Source organism: Salmo salar, chromosome ssa28 (genome assembly GCF_905237065.1).
Source record: "Salmo salar chromosome ssa28, Ssal_v3.1, whole genome shotgun sequence".
NCBI classification, from domain to species: Eukaryota; Metazoa; Chordata; class Actinopteri; order Salmoniformes; family Salmonidae; genus Salmo; species Salmo salar.
Genome location: NC_059469.1, coordinates 977164 through 1004912, shown reverse-complemented (window position 1 = coordinate 1004912; position 27749 = coordinate 977164). Strand labels below are relative to the sequence as shown.

General features: G+C 44.5%; 2 protein-coding genes across 3 annotated transcripts in view; one reads left to right on the top strand and one right to left on the bottom strand.

Annotated features, from left to right (window-relative positions):
- LOC106589275 (helicase SRCAP) overlaps positions 1-14626 on the top strand; it is a 34380-nt gene extending 19754 nt beyond the window's left edge. For both annotated transcript variants that reach the window (XM_014179026.2, XM_014179027.2), the window contains 13 exons: positions 54-218; positions 2130-2279; positions 2414-2824; positions 2907-3049; positions 4292-4602; positions 4786-4988; positions 7062-7231; positions 7470-7666; positions 7794-7908; positions 8005-8130; positions 8441-8623; positions 8723-8806; positions 8940-14626. In XM_014179026.2, coding sequence (XP_014034501.2) covers positions 54-218; positions 2130-2279; positions 2414-2824; positions 2907-3049; positions 4292-4602; positions 4786-4988; positions 7062-7231; positions 7470-7666; positions 7794-7908; positions 8005-8130; positions 8441-8623; positions 8723-8806; positions 8940-13139 — 6458 coding nt within the window. In that variant the 3' untranslated portion in view covers positions 13140-14626. The remainder of the gene's footprint in view (positions 1-53; positions 219-2129; positions 2280-2413; positions 2825-2906; positions 3050-4291; positions 4603-4785; positions 4989-7061; positions 7232-7469; positions 7667-7793; positions 7909-8004; positions 8131-8440; positions 8624-8722; positions 8807-8939) is intronic.
- A 1034-nt stretch (positions 14627-15660) lies between these two features.
- Positions 15661-27749, bottom strand: LOC106589274 (syntaxin-4). Its single transcript, XM_014179024.2, has 11 exons — positions 27498-27749; positions 27037-27141; positions 26565-26664; positions 23690-23764; positions 23491-23561; positions 23274-23382; positions 23024-23097; positions 17533-17670; positions 17141-17251; positions 16964-17050; positions 15661-16827 (listed from the first exon to the last, which is right to left on the bottom strand). The coding sequence occupies exons 1-10, from the start codon at positions 27525-27527 to the stop codon at positions 16973-16975; spliced, it is 891 nt and encodes a 296-aa protein (XP_014034499.1). The 5' UTR covers positions 27528-27749; the 3' UTR covers positions 15661-16827; positions 16964-16972.

Below are 27749 nucleotides of genomic sequence, written 5' to 3'. Positions count from 1 at the left end.
TGAAATGACCCTTGTCAACATTTCTTTAATGACTCTCTCTTTCTCCATCTCAGCTGGGGAGGTAGTGAGTATCGCCCACCTGGCCTCGTTGGCTGGGCGTCCTGTGTCGTCGTGCCAGGGCAGTAAGCCTGTTACCTTCCAGCTGCAGGGCAACAAGCTCACCCTGTCTGGAACCCAGCTCCACCAGGTCCCTGTGGCCCCTCCACGCCCAGTACAAGGTCCACTCAGATCCAAACAGTAACTAAAGTATCATAGAGCAGTATATATATATATATATATAACAATAAAGGGAACACTTAAACAACACAATGTAACTCCAAGTCAATCACACTTCTGTGAAATCACCACTTAGGAAGCAACACTGATTGACAATAAATTTCACATGCTGTTGTGCAAATGGAATAGACAACAGGTGGAAATTATAGGCAATTAGCAAGACACCCCCAATAAAGGAGTGGTTCTGCAGGTGGTGACCACAGACCACTTCTCAGTTCCTATGCTTCCTGGCTGATGTTTTGGTCACTTTTGAATGCTGGCGGTGCTTTCACTCTAGTGGTAGCATGAGACGGAGTCTACAACCCACACAAGTGGCTCAGGTAGTACAGCTCATCCAGGATGGCACATCAATGCGAGCTGTGGCAAGAAGGTTTGCTGTGTCTGTCAGCGTAGTGTCCAGAGCAGGGAGGCGCTACCAGGAGACAGGCCAGGAGACGTGGAGGAGGCCGTAGGAGGGCAACAACCCAGCAGCAGGACCGCTACCTCCGCCTTTGTGCAAGGACGAGCAGGAGGAGCACTGCCAGAGCCCTGCAAAATGACCTCCAGCAGGCCACAAATGTGCATGTGTCTGCTCAGACAGTCAGAAACAGACTCCATGAGGGTGGTATGAGGGCCCGACGTCCACAGGTGGGGGTTGTGCTTACAGCCCAACACCGTGCAGGACGTTTGGCATTTGCCAGAGAACACCAAGATTGGCAAATTCGCCACTGGCGCCCTGTGCTCTTCACAGATGAAAGCAGGTTCACACTGAGCACATGTGACAGACGTGACAGAGTCTGGAGACGCCATGGAGAACGTTCTGCTGCCTGCAACATCCTCCAGCATGACCGGTTTGGCAGTGGGTCAGTCATGGTGTGGGGTGGCATTTCTTTGGGGGGCCGCACAGCCCTCCATGTGCTCGCCAGAGGTAGCCTGACTGCCATTAGGTACCGAGGTTGAGATCCTCAGACCCCTTGTGAGACCATATGCTGGTGCGGTTGGCCCTGGGTTCCTCCTAATGCAAGACAATGCTAGACCTCATGTGGCTGGAGTGTGTCAGCAGTTCCTGCAAGAGGAAGGCATTGATGCTATGGACTGGCCCGCCCGTTCCCCAGACCTGAATCCAATTGAGCACATCTGGGACATCATGTCTCGCTCCATCCACCAACGCCACGTTGCACCACAGACTGTCCAGGAGTTGGCGGATGCTTTAGTCCAGGTCTGGGAGGAGATCCCTCAGGAGACCATCCGCCACCTCATCAGGAGCATGCCCAGGCGTTGTAGGGAGGTCATACAGGCACGTGGAGGCCACACACACTACTGAGCCTCATTTTGACTTGTTTTAAGGACATTACATCAAAGTTGGATCAGCCTGTAGTGTAGTTTTCCACTTTTAATTTTGAGTGTGACTCCAAATCCAGACCTCCATGGGTTGATAAATTGGATTTCCATTGATTCTTTTTGTGTGATTTTGTTGTCAGCACATTCAACTATGTAAAGAAAAAAGTATTTTAATAAGATTATTTAATTCATTCAGATCTAGGATGTGTTATTTTAGTGTTCCCTTAATTATTTTGAGCAGTGTGTGTATATACACTGCTCAAAAAAATAAAGGGAACACTTAAACAACACATCCTAGATCTGAATGAAAGAAGTGTGTATGTATGTATGTATGTATGTATGTATGTATGTATGTATGTGTGTGTGTGTGTGTGTGTGTGTGTGTGTGTGTGTATATGTGGCCCATGTCATAACTCTAGAATGTGTTGATATAGGCAGTCATCTTGGTGTTTTATTAAATTTTGTGGTACAGTATCTATCCTATACTGCGCTGACAGGGGTGTCTAAATGGGTTCTTACTGTGGGCTCCGCAGGTAACTTCATGCATCTGGTGACCAGCGGAGGGCAGCACCACCTCATCAGCCAGCCAGCCCAGGTAGCAGTGTTCAGTTCAGCCAACACCCATGCTGCCACCCCCTCTCCCGCACCCTCGGAAATCCAGCTTCCTCTCAACGCTTCTCAAGGTACAGCAGTGTCCCCCTTCAAGACTACGGTCCCTAATCTGATCTTCTCTTCTCTGGTTAGCTGTCTTTCACCCTGGACTCGTTGTTTAAGCGGTTCATGGATGGTCATGTTCTTAATCGTCTTTCCTCTCCAGTGCCCTCCTCCATGGTGACCAACTCTGGGATTGTGAAGATCATGGTACGCCAGTCAAGCAAGGAAGGAGGAGGTGTACCCACCCTGGCAGTGCCCCCTTCTCCCCGCGTAGCCCCCCAGGCATCACCCTCCATACACCACCATGCCAATACCAACATTGCTCTGAGATCTCCCCTTGCACATTGCCACCCCGGACCCGCCACTGCTCAATACACCCTGGCCCCCCCTAGAACCCCTACGTCAGTCACAATTAGAACCTCAGCCCCTCCTCGAATCCCTATCCCAGCCCCTCCTCGAACCCCTACTCCTGCCCTCCTTCAAAACCCTACCCCAGCCCCCAGTCAGCCTGAGCCCCCTCGCCCAGTGCTGAAGGTAGTAAAAGGGCCAGCAGAAACCAGCACAGAACAGAAAGGTGAGTTGATGAATGCAAATTATTTGAAAAATGGTTCTGTATTTACAATCCCTGTATTGAACAAGTCACTTCTCCTCTCTAGCTCGTCTGAATTCTTTGTCAACGCGTGAGGAGAGCAGCGACACTAAATCAGCCGTACCTAAATCAGGGTCCCATGTTGGTGGATTTGTCCCTCCTCGACCTCGGGCACAACCTCGCCCACATCCTCGCTCCCCCTTTTACATGGTACTTCCACTACATCTGTTTTTTACAAATCTCTTTTTTTCCCCCCTTGTTTCTTATTTAAATCACCATGTAGGAAGTAATGAGGTTGTCATATTTTCTAGCATATCCCACAGTAGTACCTTTTTGAGTTATATCAGTCCACAGCATAATTCTTAAACTGACCCCTGTCATGTTCCTTTAAAGAGACTTCATCACTTTTTTGTATGTTTTTTGAAAATGCTGTGCCGACCTGATCCCGCCAACCACTTTAACCTTGCAACCTCATTGGACATCATTCCACCTGCCAATCAACGTTGGGCGAGTTAGTTTTGCAATGCCTGGTGCTGCCACTGGGCCATGTAAAACTAACTCGCCCAATGTCCCTCAAAGTTTGCTTGTGGCTAATTCCTTGTTGTACAGACTAGTATGGCAAGAAAGCAGTTGTGAGGATGTAATTTCATACTATGGAAAGTTATAGCCTACTTATGTTTGCATCAAATGTCCTACTCCTTGAATGTCGTGTAATAATTGATATATTGCATTTGCTTATGTGCTAAATTATGATTGCTGGAAATCAACTGCAGTGTTGGATTGTTACATATCATGGAATACCTTTCTGCATGTTTATAAGGACAGATGGCATGGAACTATTTGATTTGGATGGTTGATAAAACATATTTTTTTTAAGCAGGTGAAATTTGCAGTTTACATTTCTCGAGAGTTGTATTCGTGCCTGTGATTCCCGCAATATATTCCAAAATTCAAACAAAATACACCAGCGACAGCATTTAGGAGATACATGGTGTTTCTGATTTAGTTTGACAATTGTCTGGCTACACACATCATTTTCTGCTTGGTTTCCAGATAAATGTAGCCAATTGAAAGATAAATTAAACTACTTCTGAGGTCTAATAGATCTAATTTTAAATGTTTTATTATTATGATGCATGGATTTGATCGTTGTGATCAAAATAACTAATGTTAAGTGCATGTAACAAGGCAATCCCACTAATTTCAGCGCGCACACTCACTACATGACATGAACGAGCATGTCTATCATGCTCTAAATTATGCCAAGTAAAATTGTAACGATTCTGTGCTTTTTGCTGCTGGGAGAGGACTGCAGATGGTTTATTATTCATGTATGAGCCATACATTGACACGTTGAGTCCAAAATAGGAGGTTCAAAAAAAGAACAAGGTTGTTTTCAGTTCTTTTTGTTGCTGTCTTATCAACTTATCAACTCCCTTTCCTCCCGGTCAGTCATGGCTGGCAGACAGCCTCAAGAAGCAGCGAGACAGCCGCCTGGCCCAAATCATCCGGATCAATGACCTGCACTGCAGCGCCAAGCCCGTGTACGGCCATGAGGTGCTGGACTTCCTCACCTTCCTCCCGGGCTCCTGCCCTGCTCCGGCCCCCAGGGCCCTGGGTCAGTGGGGCCGCTCGGGCCACACAGCCTGCTTATTCGCCCAGTCCCATAGCACCGTGGACTACTGGCACCAAAGCCGCGCCCTGAGGGAGGCCATCCACACCACTGAGGACAGGCTGCAGCTGCTCAAAGATGTGATAGAAAGGTAACAAACTGGCTGCTGCTTTCCACTGTCTAGATTTTTGTTCTAGCCCTTCACTAACACCTGATTTAAAAAACAAACAAAAAAACAATCACCAAGCCCTTCATTAGTTAAATTCGGTGTGTCTGTTTTCAAACACTTTCTGTTTATTTTTCTTGTGATGCCTACCTGATTTTTCTCCTCCAGGTTTACATTTGTGATCCCACCGGTGGAGGCTCCGACCATCACCATGCACAGCTGCCACCCCCCTCCATCTCTGAGCCACAAGCAGGCCGTGTTCACCTCGCTGCTCTCCTCCCAGGTGGCCCCGCTCACACGCAGTCTGCACCGCATCCAGTGCAACATGAGGACCCACTTCCCTGACCTGAGGCTGATCCAGTACGACTGCGGTGAGTCCCCACTCCTCAGACAACACACTTGTTTGTTCTATAGGACTTAACACCCTAGAGTCGATTGACACACCAGTGCATCAATCTAAAAAAATATAAGAGTTAAAAAATGACCACTCTATGGAAAGGGGAGACTCTCACAAACACGATGGTGGTCTCAAGTGAAAGGGGACTCGTCTGAAGTCGGTACCGTTGATGTGCCAACTTGTGTTTTGACGCATCTGAACCGTTTGGTTTACAAACTAATGTGATCCCACTGTGGAACTCGATGGTGTTCTCCGTTATGCTCTATGACCCCCCACAATTGTCACGGGACTTGTCTAAAGGTAACCGTTACAGGTTAAAAAAATTCATGTAAGTGTGGAGGTAGTTTTGTGCCTACCCTAAAGGGGTTCAAAATGTGTTACAAAATAATATTTATATATTTCCTGAGCTTTCTCATATCTACTAGATATCGGACAGACACTTCAAAACCTTATTCCTTTTTTTGCCATTTATGAATGTGTTTTTCTATGGGTTATAGTAGTAAAGCGCAAATGTAATATTTAATTAAATAATTGTTTTCAATTTTTTTGTGGATACCTAAAGGGGTCTTAAAATTCTAAATCAAATGGCTAAATGATCCATCTTAAAACAATTCCACATGTCAGCTTAGAACAATAGGTGGGGCTGGTACATCCTGTGTAAACACAAACTCACTTCCTTGACAACAAACATGGAGAACTTTGATGAAAGGCTATCAGAACAAGTTCACAAATAAAAATGTCTTTATGATACCTCGTGTAGGGATTTCCAAGGCAGGAAAATTAATTTGAACTCCTGGAAAGAGATTGGGAGATAATGGGGATAGATGTGGTAAAAAGGTCGCTGGAATGCAGACTGTGGGGTAGAAAGACGCTTGATTGGCGCACATTCAACAAATCTGATCTATCAAGGTGGTCCGTCATGGTGATTTGATGTATAGTAACAAGCCCTCAATGTGGTTACTAAAATCCGATTTGGGTATACACTGGAAAACATTTTAACTGTGAAGTTTTGGTCCCATGTTTCATGAGCTGAAAAAAAAAAAAAAATCCCTGAAATTTTCCACACCCACAAAAAGCTTATTTCTCTCAAATTTTGTGCACAAATTTGTTTATATCTCTGTGAGTGAGCATTTCTCCTTTGCCAAGATAATCCATCCACCTGACAGGTGTGGCATATCAAGAAGCTAATTAAACAGCATGGTCATTACACAGGTGCACCTTGTGCTGGGGACAATAAAAGGCCACTTTAAAATGTGCAGTTTTGTCACACAACACATTGGCACAGATGTCTAAAGTTTTTGGGGATCGTGCAATTGGCACGCTGACTGCAGGAATATCCATCAGAGCTGTAACCACGCCAGCCCAGGACCTCCACATCTGTCTTTTTCGCCTGTGGGATTGTCTGAGGGGCCCTATGCACCCCTGCCCAGTCATGTAAAATCCATAGATTAGGGCCTAATGACAGATTTTCCTTTAACTCAGTTAAAATCTTTGAAATTGTTGCTTTTTATATATATTTTTTCAGTATGTTTGATTTTTCGCTGCATAACATTTAGAAGTTGTTAGAACTGAATAACTACGAGTGGTGCGGTGCAGACCAATTTATTGGATGCGTATGAAAGCTCGCTGAATCGCAAGATATATGAATGCTCTGACTTCTGCGGGGGCCGCATTGCAGTAAATGCGGTCCGGCCATTGCAGACATTGGATTGACCATGCAGAGTCTTTTAGGAAACTTGTCTTATTTTAGCTTGGCATTCGTCGAGGAATTTTAACTCTGACACCTCCCATCAGTTTGGCTGTGTGTTTGCACACGCCATGACACGAAAAACCACTGTGTTAAGTACAACTGTTGTTACTTCAGTGATGATGAGTTGGAACGGGACACAGTCTCTCTGGGTTCACAGGCTCAGGTTCTGTGTCTGTGGGTTCAGTTCCCCAGAGCAGCGTGTCTTTCAGTTGAAGACATTGAGGCATTTGTCTGAGGAAAAAAAGTGCTTTTAACTCAATACAGCCTTTGAACGATAACACTGTGGTGTGTGTGCAGGTAAGCTGCAGACGCTCCACACTCTGCTGCGATGGCTGAAGGAGGGCCAACACCGCGTGCTCATCTTCACCCAGATGACCCGCATGCTGGACGTGCTGGAGCAGTTTCTTGGCTACCATGGGCACATCTACCTTCGCCTGGACGGCAGCACCCGCGTCGAGCAGAGACAGGTGAGTGGCGCTGTGACTCCTGAGCTCTATGGGATTCTGTTGTTGTGTTGGTCTTCAGCAACTCAGTCAGTTGGAGTCAATTCCATTTCAAAGGAATTTTCCGGCTATTTGGTTTCTTGAGTTGAATGGAATTGACCTGGAGTTCAACATTGTGCTGAAACTGCTAAAGGATTCTGACTGTCGGCTGAAAACCAAAAACATTTGTTTTCTCCTGTGTCCATCTTTCTCTCCCTCTCAGTCCCTGATGGATCGCTTCAACGCGGACCGCCGCATCTTCTGCTTCATCCTGTCCACGCGTAGCGGCGGCGTGGGGGTGAACCTCACGGGCGCCGACACAGTGGTGTTCTACGACAGTGACTGGAACCCCACCATGGACGCCCAGGCCCAGGACCGCTGCCACCGCATCGGACAGACCCGCGACGTCCACATCTACAGGTGCCCAGCTGAAACCCTCCCCTGAAAGTCTCCAGAAACAGCATGAGCTGTCCGCGTACTTCGACTCCGAAGGTACGACAATGTGTTGAACATCTGGTGTGACTATTCTCCCCCCACCCCCTTCTAGGCTGATCAGTGAGCGCACGGTGGAGGAGAACATCCTGAAGAAGGCCAACCAGAAGAGGATGCTGGGAGACATGGCGATCGAAGGAGGCAACTTCACCACTGCTTTCTTCAGACAGGTACGTCTCCACTGACACTACTCTTTGACGTCGTAGATTCGCTCTGACTTGAGGGCAGTTCAAAAACGAACTACGCTCCTCTCTCTCTCCTTTCAGCAAACCATCAGGGAACTATTTGATGTGACGGAGGGGGAGAAGAAGGAGCTGATCGTGGAGCTCTCTGTGCCCCAGCCTGAGGAAGAGGAGACTGTCACCAAACAGAGCACCACCATCCTGGAGCAGGTCAGACACAACCAACACACTGGCAATAACAGGATGTATAGGAGGTTTACTGGTGTGTTCAGAGCAGGTGTCTCTCAGACCATAGACGCCTGTTTATACCACAACATACAGCAGCAGGAGTCTGGAAGAGACCCAGAGACAAGCACCTGAGTGTTTGGATCAGCACTGACTCCATACAAACAAGCTTTAAAAATATAATTAATAAACTTGATTATTAGAGGTCAAATAATTGTGTTATTTAAGTCAGCAAACATCAGTCTTACTCCAGGTGGCACTGTTCCCATAAACTCATTTTCTCTCTTTGCCACAGGCCCTGTGCCGTGCCGAGGATGAGGAGGACATAGTGGCCGCCTCCCAAGCCAAAGCAGAGCAGGTAGCTGAACTGGCAGAGTTCAACGAGGCCATCCCATTGGACGAGGCTGGTGAAGGGAGGGACCCAGAAGAAGAGGAGCTCTCCAAGGCCGAGCAGGAGATAGCAGCTCTTGTGGAGCAGGTGATTGTTGCTCAATATCCCTGTTTTTGCCCTATCCCATCTGTTATTTGACGATATGGAGCAAATGTGACCGCCTGTCTTTTTCCCCCCATGTCTCAGCTAACACCTATAGAACGCTATGCTATGAACTTCCTAGAGGATTCATTGGAGGATGTGTGCAAGGAGGAATTAAAGCAAGCTGAGGTAAGATTGCTATTTCTCATTGCATTTAAGAGAGCTTGACATGTGTCCATGTTTAATTGGTTCACCCTATTACAGACCGGAGTTAAAATAAAAAGCACTAGCGACTGCCCATCTCTCTACTCTGTGTTTACAGGAGCAGGTGGAGGCTGCCAGGAAGGGGCTTGACCAAGCAAAGGAGGAAGGCCTGAAGCTGCAAGCAGGCTCCTCAGACAACGACGACGAGGACTTCTCATCACAGCCAGCAGAGGAGCCCTCGACTCCCGGGTTGGGCCGCCGCCCACGCAAACACAAAGAGAAAGGCGCCCCCTCCACCAGGACCAGCGGCAGGCTCCGAGGGACCACGGCCTCCCCACCGCCCACTTCGCCAGAGCCCGACACCCCCACCCCCAGAGAAGTGCCTGAAAGACTCCGCTCTGCTCTGAGAGGACGAGGGGGGGCCAAAGACACCACCACCCCGGCTCGCACAGAGCACCCAAGGGCCCACACCACCTCATCAAGGCTCCAGGAATCTGCCAAACCTGCAGCGACAACCCCGGCCTCTCCTTCTAGAGACTCCAGTCTCATATTCGGGTCGGCAGCGCCACTTCTCCGGACCCAGTCCCACTCCAGCTCAGTGCCTTCCACTGCCACCAGTCCTCCAGCTGGGAAACCACTGACACAACCAGGGGAGTCAGACACCAAGTCACCCAGGAGTGAGCAGGGAGTGTGTGTCTCCTCGGATTCCATGGGTCCGGTGGACCACCAGTCATACTCTACCCAGGCCAGGGATTATGACAGCAGGGACCAGAAGTCCCTGTCTCCCCCCTTGGTGTGCTCTCTCTCCCGGTCGCCACGCAAGCGCCAGTCAGCCGACGGGGAGGTCCTGCTAGGCCTCCCGGAACATTCCCCGTCGGCCAAGGTGCTGAGGAAGCTCCCTGGTCGCCTGGTGACAGTGGTGGAGGACAAGGAGCCCAGGAAGAAGAGGAGAGGCAGCGGAACGGGAGGAGGCTCATCAGAGGAGACGGAGCACGCGGAGTCGGGCCGAGGCTCAGACGTGCCAAGCAGAGACGCTACATCCCAGGCCCCTGACAAAACCAAACAGTCCCCCAAAGAGAAAGGGACTGCCTCAAAATACTCCTCAAAGATCACCAACCTCCCAGAGGACCAAGAATCCCCTTTAAGACACATCCATCCTGCCAGAAGCTACCCTCCTTACTCCCCACCCCACCACTCCCCTGACATGCCGGTGCTGAGGAACCTGCCGGTGCGGCGGCGGCTTGAGAGTGAGTCTCGCGTGGCGGCCCAGTTAGGAGAACAGGGTCTGGGCCGAGGGAGAGGGGGGAACTACCACAGGAAAATGGACACTCAGCCAGGAAAAGAAGGCAACGCATCCTCGGGCACTAATGTTGCTAACTCGACCCCGCCGTTGAAACGAAAGAGGGGCCGACCCCCCAAGACTCCCCTCAGGGTGGTGGAACCCCAGCCAGAGCATCTATCCCCTCCCCACCCTAGCTTACCAAGCGAGGATGGGAGCCCCCCCTTCTCCCCAAAACGCAAGAGAGGTCGTCCCCGTAAGAACTCGACTACTGTAACGAATGCAGTGGGTGCAGGAAAGAACTCAAACACCCCCACTGCCAGCACCACCAGCCAAGCTGGTTCCCTGTCTGACACTGCTGCTGCAGACACAGAGCCACTAGCCCCGTCTGCCCCCACTAAGCCTCAAACTGTGGCCACCTCTGCTGTCTGCACCAGCCAAGCCTCTCCGTCTACCAAAGCTGAGGACTCCACCGCAACATTAAAAGCAGACACTAAGACTGAGTTCCATACCACAACCCCAACTGCTATCCTTGCACCAAGCCCAGCTCAAGTCCTTACCACAACTGCTATTCCTGCGCCAAGCCGAACTCAAGATCCCACCTCAATTCCAATCTCTGTCTCCACCTCAAACTCAACTGATGTCCCTGCCTCAAGCTCATCCACCATTTCCACCTCTGTTCCAGTTGCAGTCCACTCCACAAGCTCACCCACAGTCCCCGCCTTAAACTCAACCTCTGTTCCTGCCTCAAGCTCACCCACAGTTTCCACCCCAAGCTCACACACAGTATCCACATCGAGGATGACCTTTGGTCATGCCTCAAGGTCAACCTCTGGTCCCATCCGAATTCCAACCGCAGTCCTCACCTCAACACTGGCCCAATTCCTCACTTCAAGACCTAGAGTCACCACTTCACCGCCAGTCTCTACTTCTCCATCAATCTCCACAACAACTACCACACAAATCTTCACTCCTACCCCCAACAAGATTTCCACTCCTCCCCTTGCCCAAATCACTATCCCTACTCCAGCTCTAGCCCAAATCCCCAAAATTGCCACATCAGCCTCTACTCCAACCAGCACCCCCACACCAACATTCACAAATGTCAAACCAACCCTTACTCCGGTCCCTACCACAGTTGTCACAACCAATCTACCAACACTTAGTAAACCCACCACAACCTCAATCGCAAATCTAACCACAATTTCCACACCAGCCCCATCCAGAATTGTCACCACCGTTACACCATCCCCAACCACAGCAGCTCCTGCCACAACCTCCATACCAACTTCTACCAAAATCACAACCCCCACACCAGGCCCTACGCCAAGCATCACATCAACTGCTACACCAGACCCTACCACAACTGTCACAACCGTCAAACCAACCCACACACCAGTCCCTACCACGATCACCACAACCTCTGTTCCAATTCCCAACACCATCCCCACAGCAGCCACAACCAGAACTGTCACCACTGTTACAGCAGCCACTACCACCACCGAGAACCAGGCTTTGGAGCCTGCTCCAGTGGAGACTACCCATAACAGAGACTCAGAGAAGATAACAGATATGGAGGTAGAAGAGGATGGAGAAGAGGAGATTAGTGACTCTCAACCGAAAAAGAGGAAAGTGGAGAATTCTCCTGGAGCCAAAGACACTGTCCCAGAGGCCCCAGTGGCTCCTCGACCAGAAGAGACTGATAAACAGAAGGTAGAGGAGAGCGTCGGCGACGACAGAGCCACCAGCAACAAGAGGCCTCTCAGTCGCCAGAGCAGTCAGGAGTCTGTGCACTCCTCCTCTCCCTCCTCGGTGTGTTCCACTCCCACACGGTCAGCCCAACACAGGAAGGGTGCAGAGAAGAGGGCACCTGCCAAGAGGATGCGAGGGGAGGTTTGCTCTGACCCAGAGAAGAGAGAAAGAAAGACAGAGAAAGATTTCACCAATGCTACTCAGAGGAGGCAGTCCAGGTCCTCCTCTTCAGACTCTGACACCTCTGAAACCAGGAAGGAGCACCTCCTCACCCGCTCAGCCCAGAGCCGACAGGAGACCGAGGGGGACGGCGAGAGCAACGGGCGGATTGGAAGACCCGCCAGGAGCTCTGAACGTGTGGGCAGGACTGTGTCCAACAACACCAGTACTGGGGAGTCTGGCAGCCAGACATCCTCTGTGAGAGTCACCCGGAAATCCTCTGTTCCTCAGCCCACCCCAGAGAGAAAACCCCAGTCCAACAGTGTGCCCTCTAGCACTAGCCAGCCAGAGGTCCTAGGGAAGAGGTGTTCAGCCCTGAACGCTGCAGCCAAACTCCTTGCCATGCGAGGCAGGATTGACACCCCTGGCAGCAGGAAAGACCCTGCGGCTAAGACCAGTGGGCAGAATGCCACTTCTCCTGCTTCCTCTGACAAGAACCAGAAGTCCAAACCTAAAAGTGCACCAGCCACTCCGCAAACCAACTGCTACAACAAAGTAGGAAGCAGCAAGACAACAACCCCAACCCAGTCAAGCCGCACCGCCGCACGCTCCACCCGCCAGTGCCCTGGTGCCCTCGTCCCGGCCCTGGAGACGAACCGCAAGAGGGGGAGCAAAAAGGAGAAGGAAAAAAAGAAGCCCTCCGAGGGAAAGGAGGAGGGTGAGCGGGAGACGCGCTCGTCCAGGGGCCACAGTGCATGCAGCAGCATGAGTAGCGATGGTGGTGGCAGCAGCAGGAGCCAGAGCAGCAGCAGTAGCCTCAGCTCCCAGAGCACCGGGCGCAACCACTCACGAGCACCCTCCTCCGGCAGTGAACGTGAACGCAGCACCGAGAGGGGCAGGAGGCGCAGCCACAGGAAGGAAGGAGAGGGCCGGGGGAGGGAGACCCGGAAGGAAAGAAAGGAGAGGCACGCCCAGAAGCGGGAGAGGCTTTCCCATGAAGGGAACGCCGGCTCGGGAGAGGGCACCCCGGACAGGGTGCTGCGCAGCGTGGCGGCTATGGCAGCGGCTCAGGCCCGCACACCAGCCGCTAACACCCGCTCCTCCTCTGCCCAACACAACAAGACATGATGAGAGGACTAGAGATGAGGAGTGAGGGATTCTGACTGGAAAAATAGAGGGGTAGGTTGTAACAGAGGGGAAATGACCTCTAAAGTTGCTGCTTTGTCTACACTGACAGACCAGAGCAGAACAATGAGTGTTGTGCAGGTCAGTGACCTCTTTCCCTCTTGGGCCCCTCTCCCCCCAAACCACATTAAAGCTGGTCTCCTCTCCAGTTCAGCCATCATCAACTGGGGGAAAGGCTCAGGGATGCCAGACTGTCTGCAAAGAGAAAGGTGGCACCATGGTAGTGCCATTCCAGAGGTGAGGTGTTGGTAGTCCTGAAGGTGTCACTTCATACAGACAGTGGCTTGACTGCGGGGACTTTGTTGCGAGTGAGTAAATTGTTAGTTCACGCTATGTACTGTAAAACATTTAAAAAGACTGGAATACTAAGAGATGTATGTGTCCGAGAGAGGTTTAAATTGTGCCCTATATACAGAGTTTATTCGCTGCCAGGGTTATTGATTCAAAATAAGCTTTTGAGTGACCGTTGTATCGTCAGATGAAGGTTTCCAGTCAGTTGATAAGTGATGGATATTTTATGGTTTCTTCCAGGGAATTAGGAAGAGAGCAGATCTGTAAATGTGATCTTTGCTGCACTATGCTGGAGTTGATCTTTGCTTGGGCCTCCCTATCTTGTGATTTTTCTGCCCATCTTTTTAAATCCAGCCTGCATTTTTTTATTTGCCCATCAGACATGTTGTCCTCAGCATAATTTGAGTGCATCGTTGTGTAGTATTTCTTTTACATAAATTTCAATCAAAATACTACTATGTTCCTGGTACCTCACACAATGCATCTCTCAAGCTCTAAATATGTCTGTCTCTCTTATGTATCTTGAAGATAGTACTTATTTTGCTTACTGGCAATGCAGAAACAGGAGCAGAACTTTGATTTAATTCTCCTCACCTTTCCAAAGTCAGTCAGACATTATGGTCAACGTCATGAAGTTCATCTAAAAGGGTATTGAATCTTTGGGAATAAAATGAGTGCCTATTAGGCCGAGCAGGTGGACGGAGATCCCAGTTTGCCTTGTCAAGTACCTGACGTTGGGGTGTTGTCATTAGTATAAAAAAAATCCACCTTCTGTAAATCACAAGTAACGCACCCTATGCATCAGTGCTATCAAATTCTATATCATTATTTTTTACTTTTGTCATTTCTTCATTGCTCCTCTTTCATGTAAGTACTTGGACAAAACATGTGAATAAAACACTGGTACAGTTCCAGGTGGCTCTATATATTGTCAATTTACTTTGAGGACTTGCATTTGGAAAAGCTATTTTTGGGCAGGGTGCTGTTTTCAGTGAATGGGTGGGTGGAATATGGTAATGGTCTTATTTTGTTATCTTGATGTCTTTCATTTGTTACATTCCTCTTTTCCCTTGTAATTCTACATCGTTTTACTTGAAAGATTAAAAGACAATGAGTTGAATAAAAAGACCAAAAATGTATTGGGTGTTTGGATGTCTTACGTACCTTTAGTTGAATCAACTGACTAATTCATGGAAAACGGCATCTGCTAAATGACTAGAGTGGAAATGTGTTTGTGCATGCTGCTTGTATTATACACATCTAATTAGGTGTCATGCAGGATTCGTTGTAAGATTAATATTGCTGGTTGGAATGTAGGCATATGGGGTAAATGTATACTGAACAATAATATAAATGCAACCTGCAAAGATTTTACTGAGACAGTTCATAAGGAAATCAGTCAATTTAAATAAATTCATTAGGCCCTAATTTATGGATTTCACATCATGACTGTGCAGGGGTGCAGCTATGGGTGGGCAAAGGCGTACTCACTTGGCAGCCAGGCCCAGCCAATCAGAATGAGGTTTTTCCCCACAATGGAAAATTAGACAGAAGTACCCACACACGATTCTGCAGGTGAAGAAGCCGGATGTGGAGGTCCTGGGCGGGTCTGCGGTTGAGGCCAGTTGGACGTACTGCCAAATTATCTAAAACAACTGAGGCAGTTTACGGTAGGGAAATGAACTTCGAATTATCTGGTGGACATTCCTGCAGTTAGCATGCCAATTGCACGCTCCCTCAACTTGAGACATCATGTTGTGACAAAACTGTACATTTTATTGGCCCCAGCACAAGGTGCACCTTTAATGATCACGCTGTTTAATTAGCTTCTTGATATGCCCATCTGTCAGGTGGATGAATTATCTTGGCAAAGGAGGGATGTAAACAAATTGTGCACAATTTGAGAGGCTTTTGGTGCTTATGGAAAATTTCTGGGATTTTTCAATTTCAGCACATGGGACTAACACTTTATATGTTGCGTTTATATTTTTGTTCAGTGTACCATAAATCTTTGCCTGTCAGGGATTTGCTTATGTAGCCATGTCTTTAGTACATCAATCTGATGGCTATTGAGAACATATACAGTACTGGAAAATGTTACAATTTAAATGTGTGCGTTGTTTCCCTCAGGGAATATGCAGCCGTAGCAGGAAAAAAAGGCACGGAGACAAACCATGCTTTGCAAACTTTAATCTGTGCAACAGTTAAACCCATTTAATTTTTTAAAATTTAAATTGCTGAAAGTTTGATACAAAATTCAACAGCCACATAATATACAGTAACAATGTACTTCACTGCTCTCCTCACTCATCCTGTTTCTCCCTTCGCCAAATACTGTACAAGTATTTAGCTCCTCTAGTCACTTCATAGGGAGGAGCTAGTCAGCACAGATAATTAAGGCTAGGGTAAAGTACCATGGCTGATCTCTTTACAGTTTGAAAACAAAATCTGAAAATGGTTAATGAGTTCTTGAAGCAGAAGAGCATTGAATAATTACAGCACAGATTCCATCCCTTCTTTAAAATAAGGTAGACAAAGCCCTTAGATGTCTGCAAACACAAGAAAATGTTAATTAGGAAAAAAGGCACCATAACTGTAAGGGTTCCTATTACTGTTGTGGCAAGACTAAACATAGCAGCTTCCACAATATTAAAATTATAAATAAATACTGAAGTGAATAGGACAACATGGAGGCAGTGGGCCATTCATTGCAGTGCTTAGACAACATTCTCCTAATGGGAGAGAAAGTTCAAGTGCCAATTCTTTATAAAAGATCTTCTCTATATACAAGGGTAACATGGAACCCATTTTAGACACCTTTCAAATGTGATAACTGCACGTCTTAATTACTCACCAAATAATACATTGGCGATATACAATTATATTATTCTAGATCTGCATTTAAAAACAAGAAGCCCTAAGCGCTTAAAATGTTTTCTTTCGCTTTGTCCTTATTCAAGAAGAATCACTTGAGCACTTAGGTTTTCCTGAGCAAATCTGATCAGCACCTTGTCAGTGTCGGTTCTAATATTGCATTCTTCCTTGGGGGACACGTAGGGGTCCAACAAGTTGAGTAAGTAACGAGTTGTCCACACATTTTCATTTAGGGTGCCATTGAAGAAAAGGGCACCACAGAGAGAGCCAAAACAAACTTCAGCATTGCCTTTTGCTGAAAGTGGGGCAGTAAACGTATGAGCATGAGAGACGATGGCTGTTTGTGTATGTGTGCCTCCCGGTCTGTGCCAGGGTATAGATAGTTAAGAGGTCAGTGATATCAATAACACAGGACTTCTCTTCTTTTCAAGGTCCCAGGGCAGAAGTGGGTTAGAGGAAGATGACACTGCAAGGAAGAATTTCAAAAAAGTACAAAATAAGTTGATTGAATACATTGACCTAATCAATAAAAAGTTCATAGTTTTGTATTTGCAGTAAATTAATGTTGAAATATGGCCATTTTTGCTAACTACAGAACTCACATCAGAATCTCAGGAGAAGCTGATAGCCAATGAGATGGCTAAAATGAGGAGGAGAATGGCACAGCATAACGCAATCCATATCATCTTCTGTAGAGGAAGAGAGCGATAGAAAGGTAGTATCAATGTTCATTAGCTAACCTGTCCAATAATTGTCACAACCTTAAAATGAATTCCTACCTTGCGTGCTTGGTTTTGATAGGTGGCAGCTTTCGCAGTGTCTGCCACTGCCTTTTCCACATAGTTAGTTGAATTGATGATGTTGGCTTCAATGCGGTTGACCATCTCCGCCTGCATAACAGAACAACAGTTTGTCAATTCAGCAAACACTTCACTAAAGGTATTTTGCCAACCAACTTTCTCAGTAACAAGTCTCCAAAGCCCATTTCTCCTTTCTCCCCAAAGTGTGTGCACTTGTACTGGTGTGGGAAATAGAATTTGAAAAATGGATTCTGCCCATGCTTGCACCAATCCAAAGCTTGTACATCTTTGACAGGGAGTTAACAAGTGCACACTTGGGTAAGAAAGGTAATAGGGCTCCAGTTTGTCCTCCTGGGGTGTGACAGTCTTACCTGAGCCTCCACCTCCATGGCCAGGTACTGGAACATGTCATGCAGGTCCCTAATGCTCCTTTCCAGTTTAAGGATCTCATCATGCCGGGACTCAATCTCATTCAGCGCCTGCTTAGTGGCTTTAGCGTCGATCAGGATCTACAGGAGGGAGAGAGTAAATGTTACAATCTGGTTCTGAAGAGCCTGACAAAATGTCTGAGAAATGATATGACGTGTCTATTTAACTGCTCATAAAACTTAACACATCTAGTCAAGAGAACATCAACTACGCTTCAACTGAAACAGCTATAGTCACACTCTTCTAAAGCAGGGGTGGCCAAAGGGTTCCATCTATGGGGTTCTCTTTCACAACTATGGTTACTATACAGATTTCTAAGAATGTCCCCAGACACAGGCATTGCAATGAGTGCGTACCAAATCCAAACCTGTAGTCCAATGCAAGCAAACAAGAGTGTCTTAAAAACAAATGTCAATTTTACTCCAGGAGCATGTAGTGCCTTCAGAAAGTATTCAACCCCCTTGACTTTTTCCACATTGTGTTGGTACGAAGTCGGATTGATCGGTCATTTTTTTTGTCAAAGATTTACCCAAAACTCTGTTCAAAGTGGAAGAAAAATGTATTTAAAAAAAGTAATGAAACAATAATATATATTGAGTAGATGAGTATTCAACCCCTGAGACAATACATGTGAGAATCACCTTTGGCAGCAATTACAGCTGTGAGTCTTTTTGGGTTAGTCTCTAAAAGCTTTGCACACCTGGAACGTACAATATTAGCCTTTTTTTTAACGCTCTGTCAAGTTGGTTGTTGATCATTGCTAAACAGCCATTTAAGTCTTGCCATATATTTTCAAGCCAATTTAAGTCAAAACTTTAACTAGGCCACTCAGGAACATTCAATGCAGTCTTGGTAAGCAACTCGAGTCCAGTGTATGAATAGTTGGCCTTCTGTTTTAGGTTATTGTCCTGCTGAAAGGTGAATTTGTCTCCCAGTCTCCGTTGGAAAGTAGACAACCAGATTGTCCATAGGATTTTGCCTGTGCTTAGCTCTATTCATTTTATTTTTATCCTGAAAAACAGTCCTTATCGATGACAATTACACCTCTAACATCATGCAGCCACCACCATGCATGAAAATATGAAGAGTGATAGACCGTGTTGTGTTGGATTTGCCCCTAGCAAAAAAATTGTTTCTTTGCCACATTTTTTGCAATATTACTTTAGTTCTTTATTGCAAACAGAATGAATGTTTTTGAATATTTGTATTCTGTACACGATTCCTTCTTTTCACTGTCATTTAGCTTAATATTGTAGAGTAACTACAATGTTGTTGATCCATCCTCAGTTTTCTCCTAAAATAAAATCACCGTTGGCCTCATGGTGAAGCGGTTTCCTTCCTCTCTAGCAACTAAGTAAGGAAGTATGCCTGTATATTTGTAGTGTCTGGGTGTATTGATACACTATTAGTGATGTGCAGTTCGCTAACGATTCGTTCTTTTTGAACGACTCTTCACTGACTCGAGTCATGATTCGTTTTTCTGAGTGATTTGTTCATTTTAGTTGGATGTTTGACCTAACTTACTATTGCTGGCCGCAACGAGTCCAACAGCAGGATTAATACACGCTCCTCCGGCTCAGCAGCTCCAGAGACATGCGCCAACCACCAACTGTCTGTCATAAGCACGCAGGGAAATACTTCCCTACCAAGCAAAAGAGCAGTAACTACACATTTGGTCAAGAATGAGTTAGACATTTTTGATACATTAAATACATGATTTATCATGTGGACAAATATCCTGCCTCCACTGTGTTGAGAAAATGGGGCTCATGTCTGCAGTAACTGGAAAAAGTGGCAGTGAAACCTGGGATAAAAAGCAGTAACTGGAAAAAGTGGCAGTGAAACCTGGGATAAAAAGCAGTTACTGCCTTTTGCCTTGGGTTCACTGAGCTTTGGGCTGCAGCTTCTATGGTTTACCTTGGTATTATTGATTGTTTTTTGTTGATACAAGTATCAAACTATATGAAACGGACAGCAGCATACAAATAAATCTATGAACAAGTGTGTGCAATAAAAACAAGAAAAACTATGGAAACCAGTGTATTCCAGTGGGTATACCAAGCAAGAAGGTCAGTGTAAATAAAAATTTCCTCATGTTAAGACAACAGATAACCACATCTCTAGTGATCTGACTACAACTCATTTGGCTGAACAATTAAACTATAAAGCCATTTTTGAGTTCCACTCCATGAGCAGTTACTGCTCTTTTGCTTGTGTTGGATTCTAACTTGAAATATTCTTATTCATGTTACAATATTATAACTGAGTGTATGGAAATCTACTGAGTGAGAAAGGGTAGTGCAGAAAGATTACATTCTGTCAGAACATGTTATTGTTAAATCTCATGTATCCCATAGAGAGAAGGGCAACGGTCTGGTTTCAGTCACAGATAAAGTAGGACAGCCGTGAGTTAGGGAGGAGTGAAGAATTCTGGACGAGGTCAGGTCAGATGAAGTGAGAACGAACAATCGTCACTTGAGTTCCTGCCGAGCAACAAAAATGTATTGGCTGTCTAAATGTGCAAGGAAGAGACTCAGCCTAGAAGGAGGGTATAAATATACAGTACCAGTCAAAAATTTGGACACAGCTACTCATTCAAAGGTTTTTCTTTATTTTTTACTATTTTCTACATTGTAGAATAATAGTGAAGACATCAAAACTATTAAATAACACATATGGAATCATGTAGTAACCAAAAAAAGTGTTAAACAAATGAAAATATATTTTAGATTCTTAGCCACCCTTTGCCTTAATGCCAAGAGTGTGCAAAGCTGTCATCCTCTCAACCAGCTTCATGAGGTAGTCACCTGGAATGCATTTCAATTAACAGGTGTGTCTTGTTCACTTGTGGAATTTCTTTCCTTCTTAATGCGTTTGAGCGAATCAGTTGTGTTGTGATAAGGTAGGGGTGGTATACAGAAGAAATCCCTATTTGGTAAAAGACCCGGTCCATATTACAGCAAGAACAGCTCAAATAAGCAAAGAGAAATGACAGTCCATCAGTACTTTAAGACCTGAAAGTCAGTCAATCTGGAAAATTAAGAACTTTTAAATGTTTCTTCAAGTGCAGTCGCAAAAACCACCAAGCGCTATGATGAAACTGGTTCTCATGAGGACCGCCACAGGAAAGGAAGACCCAGAGTTACATCTGCTGCAGAGGATAAGTTCATTAGAGTTACCAGCCTCAGAAATCGCAGCCCAAATAAATGCTTCACGAAGTAACAGACACATCTCAACTTTTCAGAGGACACTGCGTGAAATCAGGCTTTCATGGTTGAATTGCTGCAAAGAAACCACTACTAAAAAGACACCAATAAGAAGAAAAGACTTGCTTGGGCCAAGAAACACGAGCAATGGACATCAGACCGGTGGAAAAATGTCCTTTTGAGATTTTTGGTTCCAACTGCCGTGTCTTTGTGAGACGCAGAGTAGATGAACAGATGATCTCTGCATGTGTGGTTCTCACCATGAAGGAGGTGGTGTGATGGTGCTTTGCTGGTGACACTATCTGATTTATTTAGAATTCAAGGCACACTTAACCAGCATGGCTATCACAGCATTCTGCGGCAATACACCCTCCCATCCGTTTTGCGCTTAGTGGGACTATCATTTGTTTTTCAACAGGACAATGACCCAAAACACACCTCCAGGCTGTGTAAGGCTATTTGACCAAAGAGAGTGCTGGAGTGCTGCATCAGATGAGCTGGCCTCCACAATCACCCGACCTCAACCCAATTGAGATGGTTTGGGATGAGTTGGACCGCAGAGTGAAGGAAAAGCAGCCAACAAGTGCTCAGCATATGGGAACTCCTTCAAGAATGTTGGAAAAGCATTCCTCATGAAGCTAGTTGAGAGAATGCCAAGAGTGTGCAAAGCTGTCATCAAATATATTTTAATTCATTTAACACTTTTTTGGTTACTACATGATTCCATGTGTTATTTTATAGTTTTGATGTCTTCACCATTATTATGCAATGTAGAAAATAGTAAAAATAAAGAAAAACCCTTGAATGAGTAGGTGTGTCCAAACTTTTGACTGGCACTGTATGTGCTTGTGTAAACATGTCTTTGTCTTTTCAGCTGTTTGACCCAGTGGATGAATAAACTTGGTTTGGGCTTTGACTAGTTGTCCATTAGTTTGTCAGGACCTAACACTTGGTAGGGCAGAATAGATCATGAGCATAGAGAAGAAAAATACATGTTTAGAACTGATCACATGGTGTAAGAATGGTTGCAATTAATTGATTATTGAATATTACGATGGACACAGCTTTGTAGAACCAAAACATACATAGCCTTTGCTCAACAAACTCAACCTCCAGAATAAATAGTTTGGGGGGGGGGCTGCAGTTTGCGAACGACATTGTGCTCATCACCATCACGGACGGAGGTCAAGCAATGCATTCTGCCAAGAGTCGTTCACAATCTTGTCCGATTACGGCCACAACTAGACCTCGTTACAAATGTATCAATGCATCTTATTTGTATGCCTAGCAATCAAACAAATGTAGGCTACATTGTTTAAAGCACACGTTTACAAGTCTGTCACAAATGACAGCTCCAATAAGCTCCCCATGATGAACGAGAGGGTTGTACTCTTTCGAGTTTTCAGTTCCCTTGTTTGCCAGTAAGGGTTTCTGCATGCGCTGGGCATTACTGACTCAAATGAACATAATCAGTCTAAAAGATTTGTTCTTCTGACTGAACGAGTTGAAAAAATCTGAGTCGGTAAAAACAGCCAAACTTCTCATCACTATCCAAAGCGTAATTAATAACTTCACCATTCTCAAAGGGTTATTCAGTGTCTGGTTTTTCCATTTTTACCCATCTACCAGTAGGTGGCCTTTGTGGGGCAATCTGTGCTTGAAATTCACTACTTGGCTGAGTGACCTTACAGATAATTGTATGTGTAGGGTACAGAGATGGGCAAGTCATTCAAAAGTCCATGCAACTTATTATGTGATTTGTTAAGCACATTTTCACTTGAACTTATTTAGGCTTGCCATAACAAAGGGGCTGAAAACTTATTGACTTAAGACGTTTCAGTTAAAAATGTATTCATTTGTAAACATTTCTAATAACAAAATTCCACTGGCATTATGGGGAATTGTGTGTATATCAGTGATACAAAATCTCAATTTAATACATTTTAAATTCAAGCTGTAACGTGGAAAAACACAATGGGGGTTGAATACTTTCTGAAGGCACTGTATATGCATTTGTCTTTGTCCCAAACCTAACACTAAAGAGCTTAACTAGACAATGCCATCTGTTTTTTTGTCATTCTGCTATATCAGAAAAACTCAGAGCCTGAAAAGTCATAGTTAACAGAAAATTACCCAACAAAAAGAGGAAAAGAATAATGTTGTGGGATTGCCAACAGTTGGTTTCATCATGAATCATGGTTACTTTAAGTCAGTCAGTCATACTCACATTCTGTGTGAAAACATCAGTCAGTCCACTTTCAAGCATACCGTCCAACTCCTCATCTGTAACATTGGTGCCCGCTGGAGGGATAGAACAAAAGTTGCTGCTTTTGGGTACATTTCATTTTCACATGAAATCACCTATGTAGATTAACTTCTACATTGTAGTCTTGAATTCAAAAGATAAAAATCTATGGTGTTGAAATCACTTTCTGATCAGCAGTATGATAACAGTCACAGATGACATTCAGACTTACTGATTCTGAGCTGCCTCTGTATCCTCTCCACGTTGCGATCTCTGTAAGAAGCCTGGATGATGTTACAGTGGCCCATCAACTCCACAAACTCTCGAGACAAGACACCATACTAGAGAAAGAGAGGGGAGGCAGAGAGATGGAAGAAGTGTTAAATTAATGTCAGCCTACTGTATATTGGATTACAATCAAGACTTTATTAATTATATAGAAGCCTCACTTGTGCTCTCTGCATCCTTAGGTTTATGGGAACGTATTTCCCATCATCATCTCCTTTTTTGGGTTCAATGGCTGTAAAAATAAATAAATAACAAAATCGGTTGGATATTTCTGTATTCAGGTATATCCACTGCGGGCACTGAATCACCTGTGATCATTAGTCAATAGCTAACCATATCATTTCAGCTTAGAATACTCACTGTTCAGTTTCTTCTGGATCTGCATTGCCATTGTTTTGATCTCTTCCCGAAGGGTTTGGAGTTCCCTTTTCATACCTGAACCACAAAGAAACGTTACGACCTCACCTTTTATTTACTGTCAACTGCCAGAGTAACAAATCCCTCAGCCTGTAGGGAATAATGGTACCTAATAGTATGCTTAGCACCAACTGCTTTATCACCAAAAAGGAAAAATGCCCTTCAAACCGAGAAACCTTTTAGTACAATGTGTCCCTTCTGACAAGACATGGAGGTTCAGTGATCAATTTGGCGACAGCTCACATTACATAACGGTATTTCCATGTTAAAAGCTCCATGAGCAATAGCATGTGAAGCTCATAGCGGCACATCAAATTTGGTGTAAAATGAAAGCTAAGAGTCTATATTTCTGAGAAGTTAATGCATTTCTACATATTTCAACCATTTTCCCCATCCTAAAAATGAATAAGCAAAGGCTTTGATTTCTGGTCAAACAGATGGAAAAGGGGTCTTAGAAAACATCTAGCAGAAAAAGTCTTAGAAGGTATTAGAAATACATCAAAGCACAATAATGTTGAAGTCCCCTACCAACTAATATCAACATTTAGTTTTGCTAAATGATCTGCTTTCTGTAGGTTTAAGAAATATTGCCTAGTGTCTTGTCTTTCTGTTACCAAAAAACCCATCGATCTTTGATATATTTTCTAATTAAAGTTTTTAAAAAAGGTACACCTACCAATTAGTTATAAGCAGTAATACATGAGGCCATGTGTTATGACATTTTTTTAATCGGGAGGCAAAGCCACTCAAGTGTATTTCTGCTGTTATACAACAGTTTACCAGCATGAAAAAACAAGATTCTTTCCCAAACCATACATTTTCCAACAAAACGTGATGTTACATTCACTAACACTGCTTGTAAAGTGCAATTAGCGGCATTCTCTGGTCGTTAGTACGATTCGTATTGACTGCCATGTGACGCAAATCTACACAAGGGCTGGTTGATAGATCCAGAACTTTGGAGGTTGCTATGGCAAAAAAAATGGTTGCTATGGAGGCTCTTACCGTTGCTAGCTAGCCAACACAGCTAACACAATCACTTCAGACTGAGGCTGGAAAGACTGCAAACTAGCCGCGTTTCCTTTTACTTGTTCATTTATTGACATTTCTTTGTGTATCCATACAAATGATGCTGAATCATGATATCGACTGGCTGAGAAAATATGCCTGTCTGTAATGCAATGCAAATTACAGAGATAATGTCTAGATGCTTGGGAAAACAATGGGAATTTCAAACCACCCGTTCATTAAAATGTTTTAACTGATAAGAATTTGGTTTATGGTTTATTAAGTTATTAAAAACGTGTCATTCTGTTACCAAATCGACCAAGAAAATCTGTAAACAATGACTGCAACTGAATTGGCTACAATGAGAATTCCTAGTATTTTATTTAACTAGGCAAGTCAGTTACGAAGAAATTCTTATTTTACAATGACGGCCTACCCTGGACAAACCCTCCCTAACCTGGATGACGCTGGGCCAATTGTGCGCCACCCTATGGGACTCCCGATCACGGCCGGTTGTGATACAGCCCGGGATCGAACCAGGGTCTGTAGTGACATCTAGCGCTGAGATGCTGTGCTTTAGATCGCTGCACCATTCGGTAGGGTTGTTCCATGTCATTTCTGCAAGCCATGACACCCACCATCTCAGATTGTTCTGATATCATTTCTGTAGTTAGAAAACCGATAAGATTAGCATTCCTGCAACAATATTTTATTGTAATATAATTTGAACTCTGAAAAATTAAGCTAATTGATTGCACCCAAATTGGCTATTTTAATTGATAGGATTCATATAATATTAAATAAATATAGTAGTACCTAACATCTGATTTGGACCAAACTTTTTTCTAAAAGTAGCTAGGTTTCTATCCAATAAGCGGCAGATTGTCATGCAAATATTCTAAAATCAGCATAAATAAAATATGCGCATTTCCACCAAACTGACTTGTTGCGGATACAAATCTGTATGTGATGACATAGCGCACACAAAATGTACATTTTCACTTAAGTTTTCATGTACCGAATAAAAATCAAAAGTTCAATGTGTTCCCATCACATTTTCAATTCTACCGATAGTTTTGTCACAAAAAGCAAATGTGCCTACTCTGGTCTTGTCGCGTGCGCTCTAGCCAGCTCGTAGATACAGCGCGGGTAGGTTAGTCTACATGATGAGATTATTTTTGACAAAACGTCAGTCAAGCATCAAATCACCATGTCACCAGAATAAGACCCTCGATATTTATTGGAAAAGAGCATCAAGCTGCACTTTCACCACTCTGAATTTCATCATTTATTTCACCTGTAGCCTAATAAATTGCATGCTTTCCCAAGTCACAGTGGGTGGACCATGCACCATATCATCACGTGACTCCAATTTTACTTCAATAGGATGTTTATTATATCAATATTTGCGCAAAAAAAGGAGTTTCTGCCATTTCTCGCATAATTCATTTTACCAACACAAAAATATCTATTTGTCGAACACTTATAAAATTGTACCGAAACTTCCTGTTTCCATCACAGCTCTACCTGTTACCAAACTTTATATCTGCACAGTTTTTCGAGTAAATGTGTTCTTGTTAAATTCCCAGTGGAAATTGTTCAAAGTAGTCCTTGTGCATTGAGTTGTATGGTTTGTTTAACTTTGCAATCAATTGTTTTTTGTTTGGAGTCTCAGTGTCATTTTGTTACCATGGAAATGCAATATTCTATGCATATCATATAAGAACTCCTACATACATTACCACCATGCCATATATTTACATACAGCATATTAGCACTAATGTCAGTGTGTTAGTGTTGATCTACTGACCGTCCTCTGGCAGTGCCACACCCAACACTGTCTTCTGTTTGTTCTCAAGGTCAGAGACCACCTTTTTAAGCATCTCCATTACCCCTCGAATCTCTAGGACCTTATGAGAAGGGATAAACAGGCTGGTAAATGTAATAGAAGCTAAACTGTGAAATAGTTTTTTGGGGGGGCACTAAAGAAAAGACCAGGAGACAAATTCCGCATCATCCTGTGTGTCACTGACGAGATGAATGTGTTCGCATAACATGTACATTGGGCATACAGAAATGCTACTGATTTTGACTTGACATTATTTCAGCCAGATCACATTAGTATGATAGTTTATGTTGGCACAACAAACTGTTCCTGTGCTTGGCATCCACAAGCCAAGATAAAAATACTGCAGAGTAGCATAACATTGAAACTGACATCAAGTCACAATAAAAATGCAAACAGATGTCTCAACTCTTGAATTATTTTTGCATGATTTCACCTTCTTGAAAAAAGCATCATTCTCCTTCTCTTCCTTCACTGTAGAAATCCCCGGTTTGACCATAAGGGCCCTGCCCTCTTCCTCCTCGTCTGACGCCTCTGCGGTCTGGTGTGTGAGGAAGAGAGAATAGGGAAAGAACGGACACAATCATCACGTCATTAACAGGTAAATCCAACATGCAACCCATATTGAGTGCGGCATTGAACTTTCAATACACTTTTAGCCACTGGCCCATCCTTGGTTCTAGACTATCTTAACTATGCTAACTAGATATCCTAGGTTTACAAAAAACTAGCTAGGTTCGCCAATTATAAAGCAATGTAGCTAGCACTAATAGCTACCAGATAAAGAATACATTAAATACCCTATGAAATAGCTACAAATTCTGCATGCATAAGCGTCTATATTCATTGATATTGGTTAGTATAAGTTAACTAGCCTGTTTTTCTTTTTAAACTCACATTGCCAAGTTCCTTAGTTCGGTCCCGCATTTCCTCTCAGTCCAAATGCAATGTATTAACGAAGATACTATTACGATATCCTGTATCAAGGTAAATATTTGTTTAATCAAATGAGCAATAAAACATAAAAAAAAGTTTGTGTCATTCAACAAGTACACTCTGGTAAACTGCTACCACAGATATAAAACATCTTTGCTACTACTTCCTCTTCAGCTAGTATTTCAGAGAAAAACAGTCCACATTAGGACACAC

What these genes read in the sequence shown, in the direction of transcription:
- LOC106589274 (XM_014179024.2), bottom strand. Translation starts at nt 27,527, where the DNA reads ATGCGGGACCGAACTAAGGAACTTGGCAAT. An exon ending in ATGATGCTTTTTTCAAGAAG is followed by an intron (nt 26,665 to 27,036) that starts GTGAAATCATGC and finishes CCTTCTCATAAG; the next exon opens with GTCCTAGAGATTCGAGGGGT. An exon ending in ACAGAGGCAGCTCAGAATCA is followed by an intron (nt 23,098 to 23,273) that starts GTAAGTCTGAAT and finishes CTATCCCTCCAG; the next exon opens with CGGGCACCAATGTTACAGAT.